General features: G+C 45.0%; 3 protein-coding genes across 13 annotated transcripts in view; 1 reads left to right on the forward strand and 2 right to left on the reverse strand.

The window, feature by feature from the left end:
* MYBL2 (MYB proto-oncogene like 2) overlaps positions 1–7,026 on the reverse strand; it is a 154,161-nt gene extending 147,135 nt beyond the window's left edge. For all 10 annotated transcript variants that reach the window (XM_085242039.1, XM_085242038.1, XM_085242046.1 and 7 more), the window contains exons 1-8: positions 6,962–7,026; positions 6,368–6,461; positions 5,164–5,235; positions 4,675–4,767; positions 2,754–2,974; positions 2,432–2,588; positions 1,449–1,718; positions 273–656 (exon numbers count right to left, since the gene is read on the reverse strand). In XM_085242039.1, the coding sequence (XP_085098165.1) occupies positions 273–656; positions 1,449–1,718; positions 2,432–2,588; positions 2,754–2,974; positions 4,675–4,767; positions 5,164–5,235; positions 6,368–6,461; positions 6,962–6,981 (1,311 nt within the window). In that variant the 5' untranslated portion in view covers positions 6,982–7,026. The remainder of the gene's footprint in view (positions 1–272; positions 657–1,448; positions 1,719–2,431; positions 2,589–2,753; positions 2,975–4,674; positions 4,768–5,163; positions 5,236–6,367; positions 6,462–6,961) is intronic.
* A 43-nt stretch (positions 7,027–7,069) lies between these two features.
* Positions 7,070–9,614, forward strand: LOC104914002 (uncharacterized). Its single transcript, XM_010722331.4, has 2 exons — positions 7,070–7,323; positions 7,957–9,614. The coding sequence occupies exon 2, from the start codon at positions 7,985–7,987 to the stop codon at positions 8,660–8,662; it is 678 nt and encodes a 225-aa protein (XP_010720633.1). The 5' UTR covers positions 7,070–7,323; positions 7,957–7,984; the 3' UTR covers positions 8,663–9,614.
* A 1,554-nt stretch (positions 9,615–11,168) lies between these two features.
* On the reverse strand, positions 11,169–22,163 carry IFT52 (intraflagellar transport 52). Of its 2 annotated transcripts, XM_010722330.4 has the most exons (14): positions 21,964–22,163; positions 21,528–21,615; positions 20,580–20,709; positions 19,745–19,820; positions 19,587–19,658; positions 18,598–18,724; positions 17,565–17,720; positions 16,699–16,785; positions 16,011–16,079; positions 15,089–15,243; positions 13,895–13,982; positions 12,677–12,785; positions 12,042–12,187; positions 11,169–11,476 (listed from the first exon to the last, which is right to left on the reverse strand). In XM_010722330.4, the coding sequence occupies exons 1-14, from the start codon at positions 22,080–22,082 to the stop codon at positions 11,429–11,431; spliced, it is 1,470 nt and encodes a 489-aa protein (XP_010720632.1). In that variant the 5' UTR covers positions 22,083–22,163; the 3' UTR covers positions 11,169–11,428. The 2 variants fall into 2 exon arrangements, with proteins under 2 accessions (XP_010720632.1, XP_003211995.1); XM_003211947.5 differs by lacking the exon at positions 17,565–17,720 and having other exon boundaries at positions 21,964–22,161.
* Between the last annotated feature and the right edge of the window lie 20 nt (positions 22,164–22,183).

A 22,183-nucleotide genomic window follows, 5' to 3' on the forward strand; every position in this document is an offset into this window, starting at 1 on the left:
GCAAGCACTCCTGCTGAGGGAATCATAGGCTGCTGCTCTCACAGAAAGAGCAGCACTGAAGACAAGCAGTGCCAGAACCCAGCTCCACACCTTGTTTTACCAGAAACACATGCATACTCTATGCACTGGAACTGCCTAATGCAAGAGAAGAGAAACACAAAGATGGCAGAGCTGATGAGATTACAGCATTAAGACAAAGCATTAACATGCTTATAGTTCACAAACAAACCTAAGCAGAGGAGCCCAGGCAGGGCTGCACCACTATTCTGTACCTGAGATGGAGAGAAGGGCAGTGTCTTGACAGGTGTGCTCTTGGGCGTCATGCTGTTGCAGGAGTCATGGAAGGAGAGGCTGGTGCTGGGGGCATTCTCCGTGACAGGGGAGAGGGAGATTTTCCTCTTCTTCTGCCTCTTCAACACAGAGGGCGGCGTGCCAAAGCTCACCTCCGCATGTGGTGAGATGGGGATGAGTTCCCCCTTGCTGCTCTTGCTCAGGTCGGAGATGGTGTGGCCATCCAGGCGGTACTCAGTCACGTTGGGTAGGGATGGCGTTGGTTTGCTGGGCGTTTGCCGCACGGGGCTGTTGCTACTGCTGCTGTTAGCAGAGGGTTCCTCAGGCAGGTCAAACTGGGTCAGGTCACACCACCCATCCGGGTCCTGCATACAAGAGAAGCTATCAGCAACAGCCCAGGAAAGAAAGCTGAGCAGCTGGCTGGTGCAAATACAAAGGTTAACTGCGAGGTGAAAAAAGCAGGTGTGCAGAGTGCACTGCCTTTTGCAAGGAGCCTGGCTATACATAAGAAATCAAGCTCTCTTTTATCTGCAGTCAACACAGCTGACAGTCAGACCACAGACCTGATCCACCTGAAAACTGTTTGTGCATAGGGCAGTTCTTTCTTTTTACGCTAGGTCGGTTTCCCAGTTCAGTTCACAGCACAGCTGCAACACACAGCTGCATCCACACAGAGGGAGCAAAACAGAAATGGTTGGGGACAGAGTCTGAAAAAGGTGACTGTTGCCAAACTTGGTTACACCAGTATGGGTGGACACAGGGCTACTCTGTAAAGCACACTGCTGTAAACAGATGAAAAATAGCCAGAACTATTCACAGCTCAACCCCAATATAAGTATCATTCAAATAGGCCTGTAAGGACCCACAAATTGGCCATTAAGGCTTGGGCACAAAGTCCTTCTTTACACATGCGGAGTGAATATTTCACAGATAATCAGCTCATAAACCAGATTGCACAGATATTTCCCTTTGTTGGCTGCAAATTGTTCTGTAGATGAATCAAACTGGAGGCTAAATTAAAGGAATCCACACAACTCTCCTTATACCTATGGTGATAAGCAAGGTGACCCAGCAAGTTCACTCAGTGGAAGAGTGGTGGAAATCAGGTCCCGTAAGTCTCCCACCACTACGTGGAGGAGCAAAGGTGTGCTACTTACTGATTCAATCATGTCCAGAGCTTCATTTAATGCTGGGACAGACGAAGGACACAAATAATTGGCAGCTTCAACGACCCATTTGTACGGAGATGCGACAGATGCCGAGGCATCCTCAGGCACCACATCATCTGGGGTTCCTTCCCCGTTGTGCTCAGCCAGGTCAGCAGCTGGCAACTCTGAGGGTAACTCCTGCAAACCTGTCACCTCCTCATCGCTGACATCCTCCTCCTTTATTTCAGAGATATCAACTGGCCAGTTTGGCACAACGGTCTTCATGCAAACAAGAAAGAAAGTGCAGCCATTAGCAGAAACCAAGTGAACAAGATCAAGTCCTAAGCCACGAGCACTGATCCCTGGGCCCACCACTCCCCCTGCTTTCCTAACAGCCATTTGGATTGTCTCACATCCCTGTTCTCCCTCATTGCTCTGTTGCATACACCACCTGAAGGAGCCCATGCAAATTAAGGGAAGGACTATTTAACTGAAGATGTCTCTCAACAGTATCCCGGAAAGAAGTGGAACAAAGGCTGGGCAGGTAGCAGTAACTCTATACTTCCTCTGAAGAGCCTGCATTTGAAAGTGTCATGCTTTCTTCACACAAATAACTATGTATACTTTTCCTGCTTTCCATTTTAAAGGAAGAGAATTTAGTACCTCTTCATCATTCCCCCCCCATCACTGCACAGCCTGAAGCAACCTCTCCCCCCTGTCCCCCCCAATTTTTCTGACTCCAATACAGACTTGACAGTGGGGTTAGCAAGATAACAGTAGCAGGCTGCTGTCTTCCACTTGGATAACACACTTGGGCACATATACCTCTAATTCTTGGAGGGAGATATCTCCCTAGAGTCAGTGTCTTGGAGAAGGCACTCTTTATATAAACATGAAGGCAGCGTTAGAGGCAGCAGCAGGGTGACTGAACAGCTCTGATGCACATTAGCAGAGCCAAGACAGACCTAACTGCCCACATACTTGTTCAGTACCTGGCTCTCAGCTCTTGTTCCACTTTGGCTCTCATTGTCATCCACTTCCACTAGCAAATACAGTGGCTGGGACTCCTTTGTTTCATTGAGGAAGCCCCCCGTGTCCACTTTGCGCTTGATGGTGGAGTTCCAGTGATTCTTCACAGCATTGTCAGTCCTACAGAGAGAGAAAGCAGAAGAAAATAAAAAATTGTTATTATCAGCAGCCTTAAAGCACAGCTAACAGCTCCTGTGAGCTCCCCAGCCTCATCCCATGAGACCAACACATGAATCTCCACAAGCTACCCAGCTCTGACGGTACGAGTGAGCAAAGACTCCCTACCTCCCAGGCAGCAGCTTGGCAATCTCAGCCCAGCGATTCCCCAGGACCTTGTGGGCCTCAAAAATGATGCGATCCTCCTCCTCTGTCCACGAGGATTTCTTCACCTCAGGGTTCAGGTGGTTATGCCAGCGTTCCCGGCACTGCTTCCCTAAGCGTCCTTTCAGGTGCTTGGCTATCAGAGTCCATTGTTTGGTGCCATATTTTTTAACCAGTTCTATTACCTTTGAAGAAAATAGAAAGGAAATAAGGAAACAGAGCAAAGGAGAAGGTCAATACAGGCATTGCTTTGCATTTCACTTGTGTCGGAACCAGCAGACAGTGAAGGATCCATTAAGGCAAAAAAGCTGGAGGGATCCAGCACTGACACATGACAATGTCACTGACAGGTGAAAAGCATTTTTGTGAGCAACAATTCAACCATATGCCTGGAAGAGGCAGTTTTCATGCAGTCATCTTGCCACTTGACACCTATGTATGTAGATGGTGGCTCACAGAGGGCTAGGACAGAAATGGGCAAGGGCAGTGAGGAACAAGTCAAAGCATCAAGTCCCATGTTCTCCAAGGCTCCTCTGCCTTCCTCTCTTCCCAAGAACCTGGCTGCATGACCAGAGTTCCCACCGTGCCTACACTCCTCTGCCTACTGGGACAGCAAGGCACAGCCTTCCTTTAACAGAGGGTACAACTCCCAGGAGAGGACACAACCTGCAGCTCCATGCCCCACTAACACCAGAACACGTGGTACAAGCACCAAAGCAGAAATGAACAAAATTCACTTAAAAGCCATCTGCTTTGCAACTTTCTCTTCACCTAGGGATTTGACATGTCTGCCTGAAACTCAGTACAAATGCTTCCAGGCAAGGAATCTTTGCTGATTGGCTTGAAATACATCCATGCAACAAAGCAATGTAACATAACATGCTGCCTGCAGCGTTTAGCCTGCCAAAATCTCAGAGAGGAGGACAGATGACTCCAAAAAAGTATTTTCATCCTGTCCAGCAGTGCTTAGCTGAAAAGGCGCAGGTAGCAGGTGCATCACAGGGCTCTTGATCTATAACTAACATTCCCACTACAGACTGATTGCCTAGGGCAGACAAATGGGCCACAGATACCCACGTGCAAGGACGTGGAGAGTTTCCAGCACAAAGCTATCCACAGTTTCAGAAAGCTGGAGCCTGGTTTGGCCACGATGGCAGTGGGCATCAGGACTAGGTTGGCTGGCAATCAGGACATAAAAAGACAAGGAGAGAATAGGGAGCAACTGTTCTGCTGTAGGAAGGTAGAAGGGCATTATTATAAGCCTCCTCAGGAAGAGTTTGACGTAACACAGATGGAAAGCCCACAAGGAAGAAGGAATTATAATGGGTGCAAAATGGAAAGAAATGGGTGAGCAGTGATGTCACAGGGAATCTGACAAACTAAGAAATTAAACAGCAGAACAAATATGACTAGGAATTAATTTCAAATTTTCTTAAGGATGTCTGAGCTGCTTGCTCTCAGCTCACTGTGGAACCAGCAGTATCTCGGAACTCACAATTTATCTGTCAAATATTAGACATCCACCACAGCACAGAAAAAGCCAGATTTATTTTTGGTTAGGCTCATCATGGCCAGGTCAGACAGAGAACCACAGACAGATGGATGAATTAATTCCCATATCTGCCCTCTCCCTTGCTAGCTTACTTCAGCAGTACAGTGTGAAAGAGAGAGGGTGTTCAGCTGAAGATGCCTAGGCCTGCTTCTGCTCATCATGACCATGGCTGCATTAGGCTCTTCAGAACAGGTCAAGAGTGGAGCTTTTATGAGTATCCACAACTGGAAAGAACTACCTACAGTCTGTAAGACCAGAGAGTCTGACACCTCCACTTTGTTGACAGAGGATCACAGCCACACAATGCTCAGATCTTGTCCTTGCCTGACTTACCTTTTGGTCCTCCTCTTTGGTCCAAGGGCCCTTAACCAAGTCTGGATTCAACACCCTCAGCCAACGGTACTGACACTGCTGGTCACTACGGTTCTGGGGAAAGGAATCAGAACAGACATACATTAGACTGGAGGCTCCAAAACCCCCTGTAGAAACACAGCAGTCCTCACATACACAACCTGCCCCACAGAGAAACTACAGATGCACTGAGAGAATGCATACTATGGTTATAGTAGAGGGTATTGGGTATAGAATACAGGAACAGGAACTTCAGTGTCTCACTCCAGCTCCCAACAAACTCACACATGAACTCCTCTAAGCAAGAAGGATGTGTTACCCTGCTCTAGAGGAGCACTAAATTTGTTCAACAGTAGCAGCTACAGAACAAAGTCCCACCACACAAGGTGTTGCATAGACACAGTCAGCGCCCTGAGCACAAGAATCAGCATGCAAACACTACGATTCCCAACCAGGCAAAGGGGCACTTACAGGAAAGTGACTGGCCAGGAACTTCCAGTCATTCTGCCCATAATGTCTTACTAACATCTTCAGCCGCTCATCCTGCAAAGAACAAAGACATCCACTGAGCAAAATGTGCCACAGTTACCCCAGGACTAACGACATCAAGAGAACAATCTAGATATTTTTTAACTGTTAAGCTTTTTATGTCTGCATTACAAGGAAGAGGGTATATGAGTCCTTTAACAGTCCCAGTGCACAGAGGCCAGCTAGAACACTTTTGATTCAGGACTCTGTACTAGGGCAAATTCCTGGTGTGTGCATGATGAGAGCAGAGTACAAAACACACTCAGTTGCTGTGGTTCACAGGCTCACACTGAGCTCTGTTCCAAACTAGTTTGGTTCAAACTACGTGGCCAGAGCTACCTGCTTATCCAGCCCCAGTATGCCCCTGACCAGGCAATCCATCTCCCAGCTCACATAGTGCCTTCACCTGACCAAAGAAACAGACTGTTCTAACTACATTGCTACTAACCAGGCAGCCTGCTGCCTTTTTACACTGACATTTCTACAGCACTTCTCTCACAAGTCCTGCACTACAGTTTTCCTGCTATTACACCTCGCACAAAGCCTGCTATAGGCTTCCTTGCCTATGGGCAAGGAAATGAAACACCTTGTGGGTGGGCAAAGAAAGATAAGAAATAATTCGTTGCCCAACACAAACTCGAGATTTTGATCTCTGCATAAAGGCCACTCTTATTCCATATTTAGAGCCCAAGGGAAATGAAACGCTTTTTAGTTTTCACAAAATAAAAAGAAAGGATTTAGGAGGAAATAGAAGTAGGGCAGAAAACATGCCTACTCATTTCAAACTTATTGGCACAATCCTAATGGCCCAATCACTGTCCAGTTTGACTACAGAAAAGGGCATCTGCACTCCATGAACCAGCTCCAGGCCTCCGCCACCTTCTAGTAGCTGCTGCAGGCAGCTGACACCATGCTGTAAGCCCAGATGCTGAAGTGGTCAGAGTTCTTCGCTCCCCAGGTTTCAAACTCACCTGACCTTCCTCCCATCAAAGCCTCAGCAAAACAGACAAAGGGCCTTTCCCAGCAATAAGACACTGTGAGTGGGTGTTGTGGCAGCAGGCAAGGAGCGGGATGAACCGCTCACCCTAAAGGCCTACTAAACTCCACCCACAGCCCTGTCAGCAGCGAGCACCCTGTCCTCACTCACCTCCTCCTGCGTCCACTTGACCTTGCACCTGCCGTCCCGCTGCTCAGGCACATCCGAGTCGGTGTCCTGGCAATGCAGCTCATCCTGGTCCTCACTGCAGAGCAACAGACAGAGCGTTATCCCGTTTCCTCTAGGAAAAGTAGGGCAGAGGGAGCAGCCCCCCCAGCACACACACACACACACACACACACACTCCGACCCTCCCTCACCCTCTCCACACCCCAGCTCCAGGACCTGCCGTGTGTTTGCCAGTCTCGCAGTGACACCAAGAATGGACTCTCTTCAGTTCCCGCCCGTCAGTGCGGGCTCCGTGAGCCCAGCCCCGTTCCATCCCCCTCTATGCAGCCCCCCAACTCCCTCCCTCACTGCATTGGCACAGCGGGCCCGGGGCCGGACAGCTCTGAGCCGCCGGGCCCAGCCCGAGGGCAGCGCGAAGAGGCGGGCGGCGGGACGGCAGCTGCGGGCCGGGCTCCGCCACCCCATCCACACCGCTCAGGGACCCCGAGAGCGAGACCGCGAGACCCCGCGGGCCGCAACCTCCCCCCCCCATCCCCAGCGAAAAGCGGTCGGATCGTCCCCGCGCCGGCCACTCACCCGCGGCTGCGGCGCGCCATGGCGGCGGAGCCGGGCGGCGGCGGCACTTTCCTATCTCGCGCCAACGGCTGCCCCCCCCCCGCGCGGGGCCGGGCCGCGCATGCGCACAGCGCCGCCGGCCGCACAAAGAGGCGCGCGCGGGAGGGCGCCCTGCCGCCTGTGCCCCGCCTGAGCCGAGGGCGAACCCGCAGCGCAGTGGGCCGCGATCGGGCTTAACGGAACGAACGGAACTAACGCGCGGCGTTCCCAAATGAACTTAATGAGGGAATCAGCCCGTTAATTAACTGCCAGAATTATAAAAGCTCTTCAAGCAGGGGTAAAGGAAGGGCTGCGATCCTGAAAGAAGCCTATAGGCATTGAAGGCAAGTAGTGCTCTTCTTATTTCCCAGATATTGCTCCGTTTAGAATCACAGAATGGCCAGGGTTGGAAGAGACCTCAAGGGTCATGAATCTCCAACCCCCAAGTGCTACTTAAAGTTTTATTTAAGAAGTATTTGGGTCTCTTGAGCATTTCCTTTTGGGATGATCACATAATTGTCCTGAGTAAACCTGTGAGCTCTCTGCTTTTGCTCTGAAAGGGCACTGTGTGATGTGATTTCTGATGCCGTGTGTCCCCAGGTCATCCTGGCATAGCTGTGTCTGTAAGGCCTCTGTGCTGCACTTAGTGGGATGCAGCCTGGTTCCACGTAGAGTAAATTCTCTCCTGACCTCAGGAATGGGAATAAAGCCTCTCTGATGGCCACCCCAGGTGTACCCTGCAGCAGGGATGCTTTAAGGCTCCTCGCACCCAGAGGAACAAAGCTAATAGCAGATTGAGTGAGCACAAACCTAGGGATGCTACCTTGTCCCTCTGCCTAACAAGGGGTCTGAAAAGTCATTCCCTGGTGCTGCAGTGCGGGTCCTGTGCCCCATCAGGAGATGGGGCAGGGAGGGTGCCCTGCATAGCTCTGAAGGGCTGCCAGTGGGGGTAGCCTTTAAACTGTGTGCTCCAACAGGGACTCCTGGCTCCTCCAGCCCTGCACCATGCTGTCCTCCAAGCAGCACAGCATCCTGACCATTAAGGACCTCCTGGACAATGGATTTGTGGCTGGGGCCTCTGGGCACACTCACTTCTCTCCTGTGTGCAGTTACTATCTGGACTCCAGTAGTGCCCCAAAGCAGAGTGCCTGGGAGCTGCTGGCAGATGCGGACACCACGAGGGACAGCTCTGTGTGTATGGTGGCACAACCCATGGGCAGCGGAGTGAGGGCCGGCCTGAGCTCCTCAGACCTCAGCTTCCTCTCCTTCTGTAAGAGCCCCTCTGGCCCTGCCATACTCGACCTGTCAGCTGTGCCCTGCGAGCTGCCAGCTGGGCCTGGCTGCTTGCTGGACGTGACATCAAGGAACACCTCCACGCCGTGCAAGGCTAGGAAGAGCCTCAAGGAGAGAGCACTGTCCCATAGCACCGAGCTGCTGAGTGACCTGCAGTCCCCTGGGAAGCTCCCAGCAGCCAGGTGGGAGATCTCAGAAATAAAGCCCCCCCTGGACGCCAGCCTGCCCCTCGATATGAGCTTCCTGGGCTGCTCCAAGCCAGACATATCACTGCTGGGCACCCCTGTAGTGCTCCCTGTGTCCTGGCCCAGGAGACACATGGCTCTGTCCCACGAGGCCCAGCTGGGCGATACAGAGCCCGGCTCTGTGCTCCTGCACCAGGCCCCGTGATGCCTCAGCCCTGGCAGGGCGGTCACAGCTGCACGGTGTGGGGTAACACGGTGAGGTTTTTCTCCTCTGCGGTGGAAAGCAGACAGCAGAGCCCCGCGAGCTGCAGCTCACAGCCTCCGGCCCATCTCCCCGCTCCTATCCTACTGCTATCTTTTGTATTAAGGTAATAAAGCTTTAAACTTCCCCCTCTGCGCCTTTCCGCAGGCCGGGCCTCGCTCAGCGCCCTCCAACCCCCCGGGCTCCTTCTGACTGACGGAGCGTGAAGGCCTTCGGCCGGCCCCGCGCCACCCCGCCCCAAGATGGCCGGCCCTGCCCCGCTCCCGGCCGCGCTGCTGCCCGTCCCGCGGCGTTACCTGCCTCGCGGCCCCGGCGGCCGTGCGAGAAGGAGCGCCGCATCCTGCCCTTCCCGGCTCTGCTGTGCGGGAGCCGGGCGGCTGTCTGGCCCGCGGGTATCTGCGGGGCCGGGGCTCGGGATCCCTCTTCTGGCACGTGGGGAGAAGCACAGGCAGAGCGCGGGGCAGCAGGGGCTGCCAGCTGTGAGCCGTTTGAGATTTTTTTGCTGTTCAAACTTAACAAGTTTGTACTTCAGCTTTGAGCCTGGCAGAACGCTCCCACCGCACTCCTGGAGCTGCTCTTCCTACCTCACGCTTCCACTCTTTTTTTGTCTCTAAAGTTACTTGCTAACGCCAGCTTTCAGGGCACTCACAGGTTGCAGAAGAAACACTATTGCTTCTCTTTCAGAGATGAAAGGAGAAGTGGTAAAATACTACATGAGAGTAAAAGGGGAAATTAACTTGTACCCAGTTTTACCAACAGCAGCACCTGTTAAGCCTAGAGTTATTTCTGCTGGCTGCCTTCATTTCTGCTGGCTAGCTTCACTTATTGAAAGCCTTCATTGGATCAAACTCCTTCCAACTTCTCTCAATCAGCAATAAAGATTACATGTATTTTATTTCCTCATCCAAAGCACTATTTCTGTTCATAGAATAACAGTTTAAACACTTCCCAAGGGCCAAAGGGACAATTTTAAAAGACAGAATGCAGCTATTGCCTCTGCACACAGTTCACAGCAGACATTCTGGCCAAAACAACCTCCATTCAGTGGAAAAAAAGCTGTTCTTTTACTTCAGCTGTCAGCGTGGCACAAGAGACAAACAGCAAACAGGGAGCTGCTTGTATTCTCTAGCTGCTCAGATGACTTCTTTCTAAAAACCATGTTACAACATCAGGAACAGGTGACAAAAACAACACTGAAAAGGGACACAGAAGGAAAGTATTTACAGTTTGCAGTCTAAACACCAAAAGAACAGTACAAACCACATCTATAATTAGCAGGAAGATCACACAGTTGTTTGGTTCAGCTGTAGTCGGTGCTGGTTGACTGGTATTGATACTGTGGGGGAAAGATAAGGCTTATTATGTAAATCCAGAGCTTCTGTGAGTGAAAATCACAACCATATTATTAAAGAAAAATAAATGAAAGAGGAAAAAATGAAAATCCTGAAACATGCTGCTATGATAAAGGATTGTCTGTAGCGTATACAGATGCAAAGTATACAGTATGATCCCTTCTGCCAGTATTACGTTGGCACATCTCAGCTGGTTAGTAGCCTTGTAGGTGCATTGGGAAACCAGCTTTAGGAAAGCATCCTAAACATGAAACAATGTGAAATGTTTTTGGTGTTTTGGGAGGGGAGGGGGCGAAGGAGTAGGGGAGAGAGGGTAAGACAAACCTTTTGGAAAAGCAGCAGCTTTGTATTAAAAAACATGACAGACAAAGATAAGGCACAAGTGTTGCAAAGGCTTTACAAAGTGCTTGAGTGGGGGAAAAAAAATCAAGTTTTACAGTCAGGATGTCTGATGAAATACAGAACTCTTTGAATATCAAAGTGCAACCTCAGAGAGTTGTTAAAAATCTCCAGCAACACTGACACACAGTGTTAATGATAGTGACAAATCCATTCCTCTCACTGTTTATACCCTTGGCTATATTTTCACCATGCACTGAGCTTCAATATTTCATGGATGATGAATTCCACGTGAGTTTCCATTCCTGTGCAATACCTAGTTTAATGTCTCCCTGAGTTTCCTGCACAGTATCAGCCTTTCCTAATAGAGATCCATTAAATCTTAACTTATTAATCCCAACACCATCCCTTCTTTTCATGATGTACTTCCAACCCTGAACAAGGCAGCAATCTAACAACATCATCACTGTCTGATTTCAACTCTTCCCCTCCCTGGAAAGAAACCTTCTGCTCCTACAGTTCCAAACCTACCTCGCCTTGGTTCATTTTTGCAGAGATTCAAAAGAAGACTGCCTTGGGGTGATACAGTAATATGTTTTCAGCATCTCCTACATTTATTGCTGTATTTTCTTTTTCCAGCTCACCAACCAAAGTAATGATCTTTCTCACAGTGCAATTAAAAACTACATGTATGCCAAAAGGGCCCACAGTAAGACTTAGTAGAAGAAAATAAATACCAGAGCAAGAAAGGACCAAACTTACATTTTCTTAGCATAAGATTTATATATATATATAACAAAATTACAGTTTCAACAAAGAAATAGAAAAATAGGAAATTATCTGTAAAATACAAACATTTCCTCAAAAGGCATTAGTTATCCCAACTACTACATGTAACTGATCCGTACATTCAGTGAAATACTCAGACAGTCTCAATCAACGTACTGAACACAGAGGTTGAAGAAAATTGCTAAGTACATTTTTAATAGATCCATCTCCATCCGGGGAAAGCCAGGTCTCAGTTACCATTCTGGAATCCAGCTTCACTTGTGTCAGTATCATGTTCCTTAGGGAAGAGGAAAGGAGAAACAAAATCAGAATAAAACATTTCACTATACAGATTATATACTATAGTTTGTATAACATAACTAGTGTCAGATTTTGACCTTAACTGGACAATTTGAGATACTTGTTAGTAAAAACAGCTGATCTGCCAAACAGAGCTATAAGCATAAGGTACTTCTTTACTGTAAATTTGAACACAACACTCCTTGTAAGTCACAATGCTGGTTTCACATCTACATTGTAGCATTAGCAAGCATAGGAACACCCATGAGGGCAGGCTGCTTTTACATGTTGTGCATGTAAATGACTGAAATTACTCAAACTACACTTGCATGTATCAATATCCCCCAATTAAAATAAATGGGAGACTTAATAAATTGAGCACTACACAATCTATATCATTATAGGTATCTGTATCAAACACCAGTGGTCTACTTTATTGTCCATCAACTGCCTTTACACATTGCTGTACCTCCTGCCTGTGACAAGAGCAGCTGCTACAAAGATGTATCATCCTAGTGCTGATACTATCAACAATTCACTTGTAACTCTGTTATTAAAAATACCTGATTCAGTTTCTTAAATTCAACCACTTGGAAGAAGATGTGCTCCAGAATATGTTTGGCATCCTGCTTCTCCTTTGGGAGTTTACTTGTTACTCCTAGGATATCACCACACTTTCGTACATAAAACTCCAGGTCATCATCAGTACCTAAACAAGCATCACAAGGAAAGAAGCAGGTGAGCATCACACATAGCTGTACCAGCTGGGCAAAAACATACTACCAGTCTCCATTCATTTCTGGTATTCTGGGGATACCAATAGGTTCAAAGAACTAGTCATGATGTATTCCTGCAGCCAGTACTTTCTCATTGAGTCAGTACTAGATATTGAACTGCTGACTTCAAAAACCATTCCCCAGAAGAATAGAAAGGGAGGCCAGCAACTCTCTAAAACAACAGCAGGCCTTACAAATGAAATGCCCATTTGGAAGAGGAAAAGACAGGGATAGGAAGAGGAAGATGCTAACTGATGTGTCGAGCTGTAAGTCATGAACCACAGCTTCCAACATTCAAAGCATACTTGGCCCAGGATTACAACAGCGAATTTTCATAAATTACGACCAGGTTAAAGTAAAACACCTATTTCCTTACAAAAACTGCCATATACACATATGAAAAATCAGTCTGCTCTGCTTACATTTGTTTGTAATCTCTGCAAGACGAGCTTTCTCAGAGGAAAATGTTTCATCCAAGTCAAACAGCTCCAGAGGAGGAGGGGGCAATTCTCTGAAAGCAGGTGGAAAAACCTTGAAGAGAATTAGCATGTTTTACTGACAATTATTTTCCTCATACTTCAAAAGTCTCCAAGACAACAGTTTTAGACTGCACTTCAATAAACCTTTCAGAAAGTCAAAAGCAACTCCAAAGCCCAGAGTACAAATGTACATCCTTTTAAAAATTTCATTTGTGGTTTGTAAAAACAACTAAATATTTCAAGATTTTAGTCTCTAGTATGCCAGAATTATCACCTAGAACAACTACAGATGCTATATTTGCAGTTTATTTTTAATTTTGTTCCAAGACATCCAGGTGATTCCGTTTAGTACTGAGATAGTCAAGGAAGCAGACCATAACAACTCACCTTGAAACATTTCTGTGCTAATTTTGATGAGGGTATTCTCTTTTTCATGCAGTCACCACATGTGCCACAACTGTGACTCTGCATTTAACAGGGCTATCAAGTGCTTAAAAGAGCACTTTATTTCTAAATGAACCTGTTTTTAAAGAGCACTGCAAGAGATACTACTTCCAGTTGACCCCTGAAACTAGCTGTAAGTTATCACAGTAACATTTCTTCAGTGCTCAAACCAAAGCACAGGCCACAATGGCAGAGCTCAGAGAGAAAAATAAGTGTGACACCACCGAAGCTCACTGTGTTGGTGCCAGTCCAAATCTCTGCAAGTAACAGTTTGGCCAGCCCTTGCTGTAAAAGACCAACGCTTTACTTTCCTCTTCCCCCAAAAATGCAGAAGGTCAGAGAACAGTGGAACTGACTGGCTCTTCCCCAGCAGTACAATTATACTGATTACAACACCACTATTTTCTGAAACACCACTTTCTGTTTTCACAGTAAAGCGGAACCCCAAAGCCTTACAGGGCCAGGAGCAGCTACACAGATGAAGTGATTAGACATGCAAGGCACTCCTAGAGAGTTTCTGTACCATGCCAGATGCCACATTTTCAAGTTCTGCTGACAAAAATTACAAGTGTAAAAAAGCTACTTCATAAGAGTCAAATATGTTGCAAGATCAGTATTCCTCTCCCTTTTTTTTCTTGAAAGAAACATAGAAACAACGTACAGTGTGTCCATATGAAACAAAGACCCTCCAGGTCCTGTATCAGCCAGATTACTTACAGCTGGCTGCAAGACAGGTAGCGGAGTCTCAAATTGAGGCTGAATGAGTTGGAGAGGTTCATGCTTCACATTCAACTGCTCATAAGCTCTGCAGTAAACCAAAACAAACAACAACAACAAAAAAAATCCCAAAGTATGAGAAAAGAAATAACACAATTTGCACTTGCATGCATTAAGGAGTATAGAAGTTAATTTTCCACAAAGACACAAAGGTCAACATTTTGCAGAAAGTAAGGGCACAAAAAAATGGACACTCATTTTTCAAAGGAACCCAGAGAACTACATATTAGTAATAACTGACTTTTAAAGCACACAAACTGAAGTTATGGCAGAGCAGACAACGATAGATGGACAAGTAGAATGACAAAATAGAAGGAAGTCACACCTCTCAATTATTCCAACAACTTCTAAAGGGATGGACACACACAAGGAAAAAGTGATCCAGATCAAAAGGAGCTGACTGGAGATTTCAACAAAGTTTTTCAGAAAGTTTCTAACAAAAGCTGTTTAAAAAATTATTTGCTATGGGATCAGAAGGGACATTCCAGTATGAATTCACATCTAGGGAAAATAGAAAAAATACATGGTAAGAAGATGTCCACAAAGGAGTGGAGTTTCATGAAATCTGTGCCAAGCCTGCTATTATTCAACATGTTCATACATGATCTGAGTAGCATAAGTTACGTGGGGCAAAGCTGCTAGTGATAGAAAAGTGATGAAACCAAGCAGCAGATCAATCTTCAGGCAGAGAATTGCTGGGAAATGCAAAGATGAAATAAAAAGAGCTTCAGTAAATGCCAAGTAATAATACATGAGTGGAGAAACAACCAGCTCTCAGAAAGTATCTCTCTCTTATCCCTCCAGAAAGTACCCAACATCACTGCATGCAGTTCTACAGAAAGTACCAGTTCCTTGAGGCAACAACTGATAGAAAAAGTAAAAAAGAATGTCAGAAACTACAGCAAAATTCATATCAAAGAGAAAACTTGTTAAACCAGAAATAAAAAAACCTGCAGAACAAGAGAAGACACGCTATCACCCTGAGAGCTCTGGTATATCCATATTCAGAATGAGGTACACAGTTCAGTTTCTTCTGCTAAGTGGACACAATTAGCACAAGCAGAAAACGTAGAAGAAAAAAAAAAAAAAAGGAATGTAGCACATTAATAAATAAATAAGTTCACAGCTGCTGACTTGATAACTGAAGGGAGGGCGGTTGTGTCCAGCTGATACAGGGATGTATCAAACAGCTTTGTGAAGTCTCTTGGGTTCTCATCTCCTTCTTGCAGGCAGACCCGCAGTTGCTCAGACAGTGCAGCTGTGTCTGGGAGCAAGGTGTAGTCTGAAATCTGAACAAACACACAGACACACACATTATTAAGAAGACCAAGTCAATTACAGTCTCTTACTAGTTTACACCTCTCCTAACGTCATCTAGAAATAATTACTCCATTCTCCACCAGGCACGACCCTTTGAAGTGCAGCTTACACCAGAAGACTGCAGGCTCTGTTCTTAGCTGCACACTGTTCTTAGCTGCACAGCTACTTGCTGCATAGACACTGCCTCTGAATTTGTTAGTTCTTGTTAAAGTCAAGAGACAGCTTAACACTCAACTGTGCAAGACTTTTTCTTTTCATATACACAGAGTATACAATTTTGTCACGTATTTTTCTAAATAAAAAATAATATCTGCATATGCCTGTTAAAAAAAAAAATAACCACAACTAAAATTCATACAAAGGCTGATCCTTAACCAGACAAACAAAATCTGCCTTTGCTTCACACGTTTCTCTTGATTGAAGGCTCAAAGCTGAAGTACAAACTTGTTAAGTTTGAGCAGCAAAAAAATCTCAAACAGCCAAACTGGGAAAAGTCTTTCACAGCAAGCTTTATGAATAAGCACCAACCCAAGACTAAAATAGATATATTTTGTTATTCTCGATTTTCTCTCCTAGTCTGTCTAGGAATTCTCCAACTTCTACCCAAAATAAAGGGTCTGTAACAACAATAGCATTCATTTAGCTGTTAACCATTCCACACTAAATCATGGTTTGGCAAAACCAGCACAGCTGGGACCACTCTATTATTTACTGCCTTGTGAAGGATCTCTCTTACCTCAGGGTCTTCCATGTCCATCTGGTTTAAATGAATATCTGATGTTGTGAGCCACTGGAAAAGTACATCCTGGAAAAGGAGAAAACTTTATTAAAATCAGGGAGGCCCAAGTTCATTCATATTAAATATAATAATGTACAGCAAAAAAAAAAAAAAGGTAAAATGGGTAATAAAACAAAGAATATCTAGAAAGAAAAGACAAACTTTAATTTTTATTTACTTATGGAAGCAGTGATTCACAACAACAAGCACACCCTGTGTGAGATGTGTGCTTTCAGGAAAAGCCTCTTCTTACAAATAAGGGCAGTAGGCACTACACCTCGGACAGCACATTACAACCTATCAGGAGCTACATATACAAAGGTTTATTATTAATCATGTTCCAAAAATCAAGCACTAAAGGAGCTAAAAAGTAACAGACTACACAAGGCCTATTGATCATTTTAATAACAGTGAGTGGTGAACAGGAGTAGGAAAAGCTTTTTAGAGTCCTGAAACATAAACAATACACTGTATTGTTAAAAACTCCTTTCTGCTAGTTGTGCTGTGACAAAGTCTCCAGGATGTGTTAGCTGTTAGCAATAAGACTCCACACCAGATCACTTTCACAGCTTTCTTGGCCAAGAGGAAGCTACTGAGCTTGAATTCCTTTATAACCCTATGAAGATACACATACTTTTTAACTTACCATGATCTTAGCATTTTCTTCTTTATCTAAATACTGATCACTGAACATGTGGCAAGATCCCAGTGCTGCCATCTTTCCACCTTGACTCTATCGAGAAAGAACACAATATAACAAAACAACATTCCTCGGTGCAGTTTTCAAGGCAATTGTTAATGGCATCTAATTACAAAGCAATTGAAACAAATGAGAAAATAAGCATCAAAGGCAGTTTCAAACACGGAAAGCTCACAAGAGCGCGGCATTCTTTATAAGAGCACATGCTCTGCAGGCTCATAAATTCAGTAAAATACTGATCTTTTTAAAGATTAGAAAGAACTGGCTGACAATCCAAAAAATCCCATATCGTGAACAATAGCTGCCCTTATGTTATTTTGGCAGAAAAAAGAGCACTTTTTTTTTGATGAAGCAAAAAAATAAGCTAAAAGAATGGAAACCTAAAGGACAGCGACATGCATGCATGTCAGTACAGCACGTGAGTACATCAGCTAGCAACAGAAAAGTTTGATAATTTCATTGCTTCTAATATAAAATGCAAACTATTCAGGCCCTTATATTTTTCTTTAGCTAAATCAAACGTGCATAAAAAGGCATTCATGAAACAACTTTGGTACTCTTCTCTATCCAGGTTACCCCTCATGCCCTCCACAAGGGCACACATAAGAAATAGGAAGTTTTCAACAGAACCAGACACCAGGTGTGCTTCCTGCACCAGCTGTGGAACTCGTGGCACAACATAACCGTACAGACATTGAAGACACTCAGAGCTCCAGTCTGTCTAACAAACTTCTGATATTCTCCACATTTTGCAAACAAAGCTCAACTTGAATTCTAAATGTTTGATTCCAAACAGCATCCCCTGCTCTTACTTTCCACTCCTTCAATTTTTGTTGCTGTTCTTTACTGCATCTCTTCTTTGCTTCAATAGATTCTGTTTTCCTTCTGGTACGTTTCTCTGCTCTGCCTGAGAAAGAAGCTCTGTCTCTGGCTTCATCTTCTATCTTTTTGTCTACAACTTCTGCAAGCTGGACAGGAAAAATGATGCCATCTGTTCGAATTCACACGGCAGTATTATAATGCAGGAAGAACTACCCGGATGAGATGAAATTGTTTCCATTTCAGTGATCACCCCACGTAGAAGATCTTTTAGAGGTACATAGAAGTTACATGGATTGCACTTGGAGCACAATGTATTTGTTATATTTCTCAGAAGAAAACACACTTCTCTGTACCCACAAGGTGAAGCACGTGGAGCTTCACAAAAACAAGCAAACTCTTGAAATGAGAACACTAAGCAGCAAGGCTATAATCCCAGTGAGGCTTTACATAATTTTGGCAAACTTATGTCACAAAAAGACATCTTTGCATTAATGCAAATAATTTCAAGATTACCATAGGTGTGAGATTAGACATCAGCCTGTAGGTCCATTGGATTTATGTGCAAATATTGTGTTGGGGGAAAGGATTTTTACTGTATTTTATTCCAACAGTTGCACACAAAATACGAGCAGTAAAGTGTACTTGTAAGTTCACTCACACTGCTGTATTGTCTTTGATTTACAGGGTGCATTTCAGATACAACGTGGGGGAATGAAGACAGATATCTTCAGTAAAAAAATAAAGAAAAATTTCCTTCCTATCTAAGATACAAAAAAACAAAAACCCCACAACAGTGTTAGAGAGTTATGTACACAGTAAAGAACACATTAATGTAGCTATGTTCACTAACAATATTAATTCCTCATATCCATCCACTACTAGTAGTTTTCTTTTTTTTAATAAACTAAGGAAGCTGTACAGATAACAGACATCTACAGTTCTGAGCTCTTAATCCAGTATTAACTAAGCTAACAATCTCAGTAAATGGTCAAATTACATGGTTTGCTTCATGCAGAATCATACCTCATGCTGATAGAATGCAAGAATAGGTCTGTTGAGAGGGAAGCAGACAGATCCTGTTGACAGAACAGCCACTGCTGGTCTCATCACATTTAGTGTGGCACCAAATGGATACACAAAAGTGAGAGCTCTGCAGAAAATACACAGACTCCTTAAGTGTCTGCATGCATCAGATAGACTTTTATAGATGAGACGAGCCTATCTGCCTAAGCTGAGAAGTTTAACCGTGCACTGATGGTGGAATGCCAAGAGCCCTGTTTGAGAAATTCAGATCACCATAATGACATTACTTCCTACAAGGTGTTTCCTGGCTCACAATTTGTCTGGGGTAAAAAATAAAAAATGAAAAAAAGATTCCTCTCAATTTCTGTTTGCACACTCACGTATCTGAGAGAAGAGCAGGCATACTTAATCATAAACAAATAAACATATTAAATGTTTTTACATTTATCATCTTCCGTGTAATCATCCACACATTTACTGTACTAGTCTATGAACTAGAAAAAATAAAAACATTTGAAGCTATTTGTGGAAAAGCTGTATTATTCTCCATGTCTTTTCACTCCTCTGCAGAATAAAATAGCACAGACAGACAGAAAATTAAACACTGTAACACATCTTCCTGATCCTCAACTAAAACTCTTTAGAAAGAAGTAGGTTTCCTGTTCTCTACAGCTAGACCACTCACCAACTAGAGGCCATGCCTATTTATGCTGTTCAATCAAACTCAAATATAGAGAGAAGGGGAAAAAAAAATCTGGTCAAGAAAGTAATAATTCCCCTCAAAATCTATCATTCCTGCTCTTTACCTGCTATCAAGAGTCACTAAACAGCCTTCTTTCCAGATAAAGCCTTGGGAAGCAAGAAGCTCACTGACATACATATGTTAGAAAAGCTCAACATAAGCTAAAGAAATTCCTGCCCATGGAGGCTATCAGTGGAGAGTGAGGCTAAAGCTTTTCACACCAGCTGCCCCAAAGGAAAACACTTACTGTGAGTCATGCCCGTTCCCATCTTCACCTGTTGTCTCAAGCACTGTTTTTCTTGCAGCTTCACTGATTCCCCTACAACAAATTGAAAGCAAAGCCTACTGAAAACACTATGGGCTAAAAGAGTTTATTGTGAAGATGTATAAAGCCAAAATACCTACCTATTCAAAACTCCATCAGAGATCAGTGCTTCTTTTGGGTGGTAGTACTTGTAATATACATTTCGTACAACAGCATCTTGGATAAAAAAATGAAATAAGAGAAAATTTTTATCTTAACTGATCAGTATGCTAAACGTAGCAATTGAAATGAGTTTAGCTCTGGGCTCCCTTGAGTGTTTCTTTCTAACACTGCAAAGCTGGCACATGGCCCCCAAAAGAGTTCCTGTCAGTCTTCACTATTGTTCCCTACTGAAAATAAAGATTTAGACCAGCAATATATTTGCAAAATAAAACTATGAAAAATGACCACATCCCCATGTCTTCTGCATATTCTTAGATTAAAAAAGAAGATGAAGTTAAAAGAATTCTTATCAAAGTTTTTAATACACCTCCTAAAGCATGATGATGATCAGTAGTGTTGATGCACAAAAAAAACGAGAACAAAAAAAAGGAAAACAAAAAATACCAATCCAAATGCCATCAAAGAGCCTACAAATATTTCCTGTACACTGAGACACGCAGTTTATTTACACTTTGGCAGTGCAAAAGCTAATGGATTGCATGTTATTGGTCTCCTCTAAGAAAGTGCCACAGCTGCTCCAGGTGAGGTACAGAGATGGCCAAGTTGTTACCAAGCTGCTGTGCCCATGAAAACCCTTGGTGTGCCTCAGTATTACACTATAAAGCACATACAGATTTCAAGAGAAACACATCCTGAAAAGACCCAAGGGCATACTTTGTGTGCAGGACCTGCAGAGCTCATACCCTACAGACTGAACTACTCTTAGATTTTCTAGGAAATGAAAGAATAAAAGGCATCAGTGAGCCCCATTACCATTATTGAAAACGATCCCGTATTCTTCTAACAAAAAGTTAATGTTCGTGCCAGATCTGGACTCGCCGCCTTCTCTTAGCATCACCAGGATGGCTCCACCATCCTCCAGGAATTTCTTCAGAACCAAAAACTAAAAGACAACAAGGATCCAGAAAAAAACCATAAGTAAAAGAAGACAGTAGCAAGACTGCAAGAATAGAATGGCCTGGGTTGAAAAAGACCACAATGCTCATCCAGTTCCACCCCCCTGCTATGTGCAGGGTCACCAACCACCAGCCCAGGCTGCCCAGAGCCACATCCAGCCTGGCCTTGAATGCCTCCAGGGATGGGGCATCCACAACCTCCTTGGGCAACCTGTTCCAGTGCCTCACCTCCCTCTGTGTGAAGAACATCCTCCTAATATCTAACCTAAATCTCCCCTGTCTCAGTTTAAAACCATTCCCCCTTGTCCTATCACTATCCACCCTCATAAACAGCCGTCTCCCTCCTGTTTATATGCTCCCTTCAGGTAATGGAAGAAGCTACATTGAGATGATTCTGACAACCTGCAATGAATTTGATGCTACGAGAAAAGCATTCAGATCTCAAGCTGTGTAAATTCATACAAAGTAGTAACGTTGCAAAATCATCTACACCGTTATTTTCTATTTTGTTTTAAGATTTGCTTAAAACACAGCCCAAGTGCAAACAGGTATGGTTTTAAGTTGCGGGAGGGAAGATTTAGGTTGGATGTCAGGGGAAGTTCTTTACAAATGATGGTGAGGGCTGGAACAGCTGCCCAGAGAGGCTGTAGATGCCCCATCCCTGGAGGTGTTGGAGGTTGGATGGACAGCTTGGTGTGGTTTGAAATGTGGAGGTTGGTGGCTCTGCGTGTGGCAGGGGGTTGGAGCTTCATGATCCTTGAGATCCCTTCCAAACCAGGCCATTCTGTGACTCTGCAATTCTTACCTCAGCAGCACTGAACTTCTCTCTTGGCCCAGCTGTTATCCACAGTTTCGCTCCAAAGAGCTTCTCAGACGTGATCTCATCTTTTAAGCTACAAACAGACAACAAAAAGACACGGTATTCTTGTCCTGGACCACAATATTATTAAGAACTGACAAATAAACATTAAGCAAATCACTCCAGTCGCTTCAATCCTTTTGTTACGGTTTAGAATTCACAACTCAAACGAAGAGAATCAGAACCTATGAAACACAAAGCACCGTCAGCAAGGCCCCGCGGCAGAGCCACAGCCTGTACCTCACACGTTGTGTGGCCCTGAATCAGAAAGCAAAATCCGTGCAAACGAAGCGCTTTCCTTCTGCTCCCCCGGGAACCGCAAACAGGGCAGCCGAACTGCGCAGCACCGCGAGGACGGGGAGAGCAGCGGCCCGGCCCTCACCTCAGGATCTTCCAGTTCCCTCGGAGCCTCTTACGCCAGGCCTTGTAGCTGCTGGCGGGAGTGAAGGCTTCCCCTTTGGAAGCGTTGAAGACGATGGCGTTCCGCGGGCCCTTCTCCATACGGCACGGAGCGGCTCGCGGCCGCCCGGCAACGCGCGCCCGCACATGCGCAGCAGCCCGGAGGGAAGGCGGTTTGCAGCAGCTCCCAGGAAACACTGCGG

Source organism: Meleagris gallopavo, chromosome 22 (genome assembly GCF_905368555.1).
Source record: "Meleagris gallopavo chromosome 22, MGAL_WU_HG_1.1, whole genome shotgun sequence".
Taxonomy (NCBI): Eukaryota; Metazoa; Chordata; class Aves; order Galliformes; family Phasianidae; genus Meleagris; species Meleagris gallopavo.

Coding starts and splice junctions, on each gene's coding strand:
- LOC104914002 (XM_010722331.4), top strand. CDS start 7,985: ATGCTGTCCTCCAAGCAGCACAGCATCCTGACCATTAAGGACCTCCTG.
- IFT52 (XM_010722330.4), bottom strand. CDS start 22,082: ATGGAGAAGGGCCCGCGGAACGCCATCGTCTTCAACGCTTCCAAAGGG. Junction 17,721..18,597: donor TTGCATTCTATCAGCATGAG/GTATGATTCTGC, acceptor TTTCCTGTCCAG/CTTGCAGAAGTTGTAGACAA. Junction 13,983..15,088: donor GCCCTCCCTTCAGTTATCAA/GTCAGCAGCTGT, acceptor GGTTTACTGCAG/AGCTTATGAGCAGTTGAATG.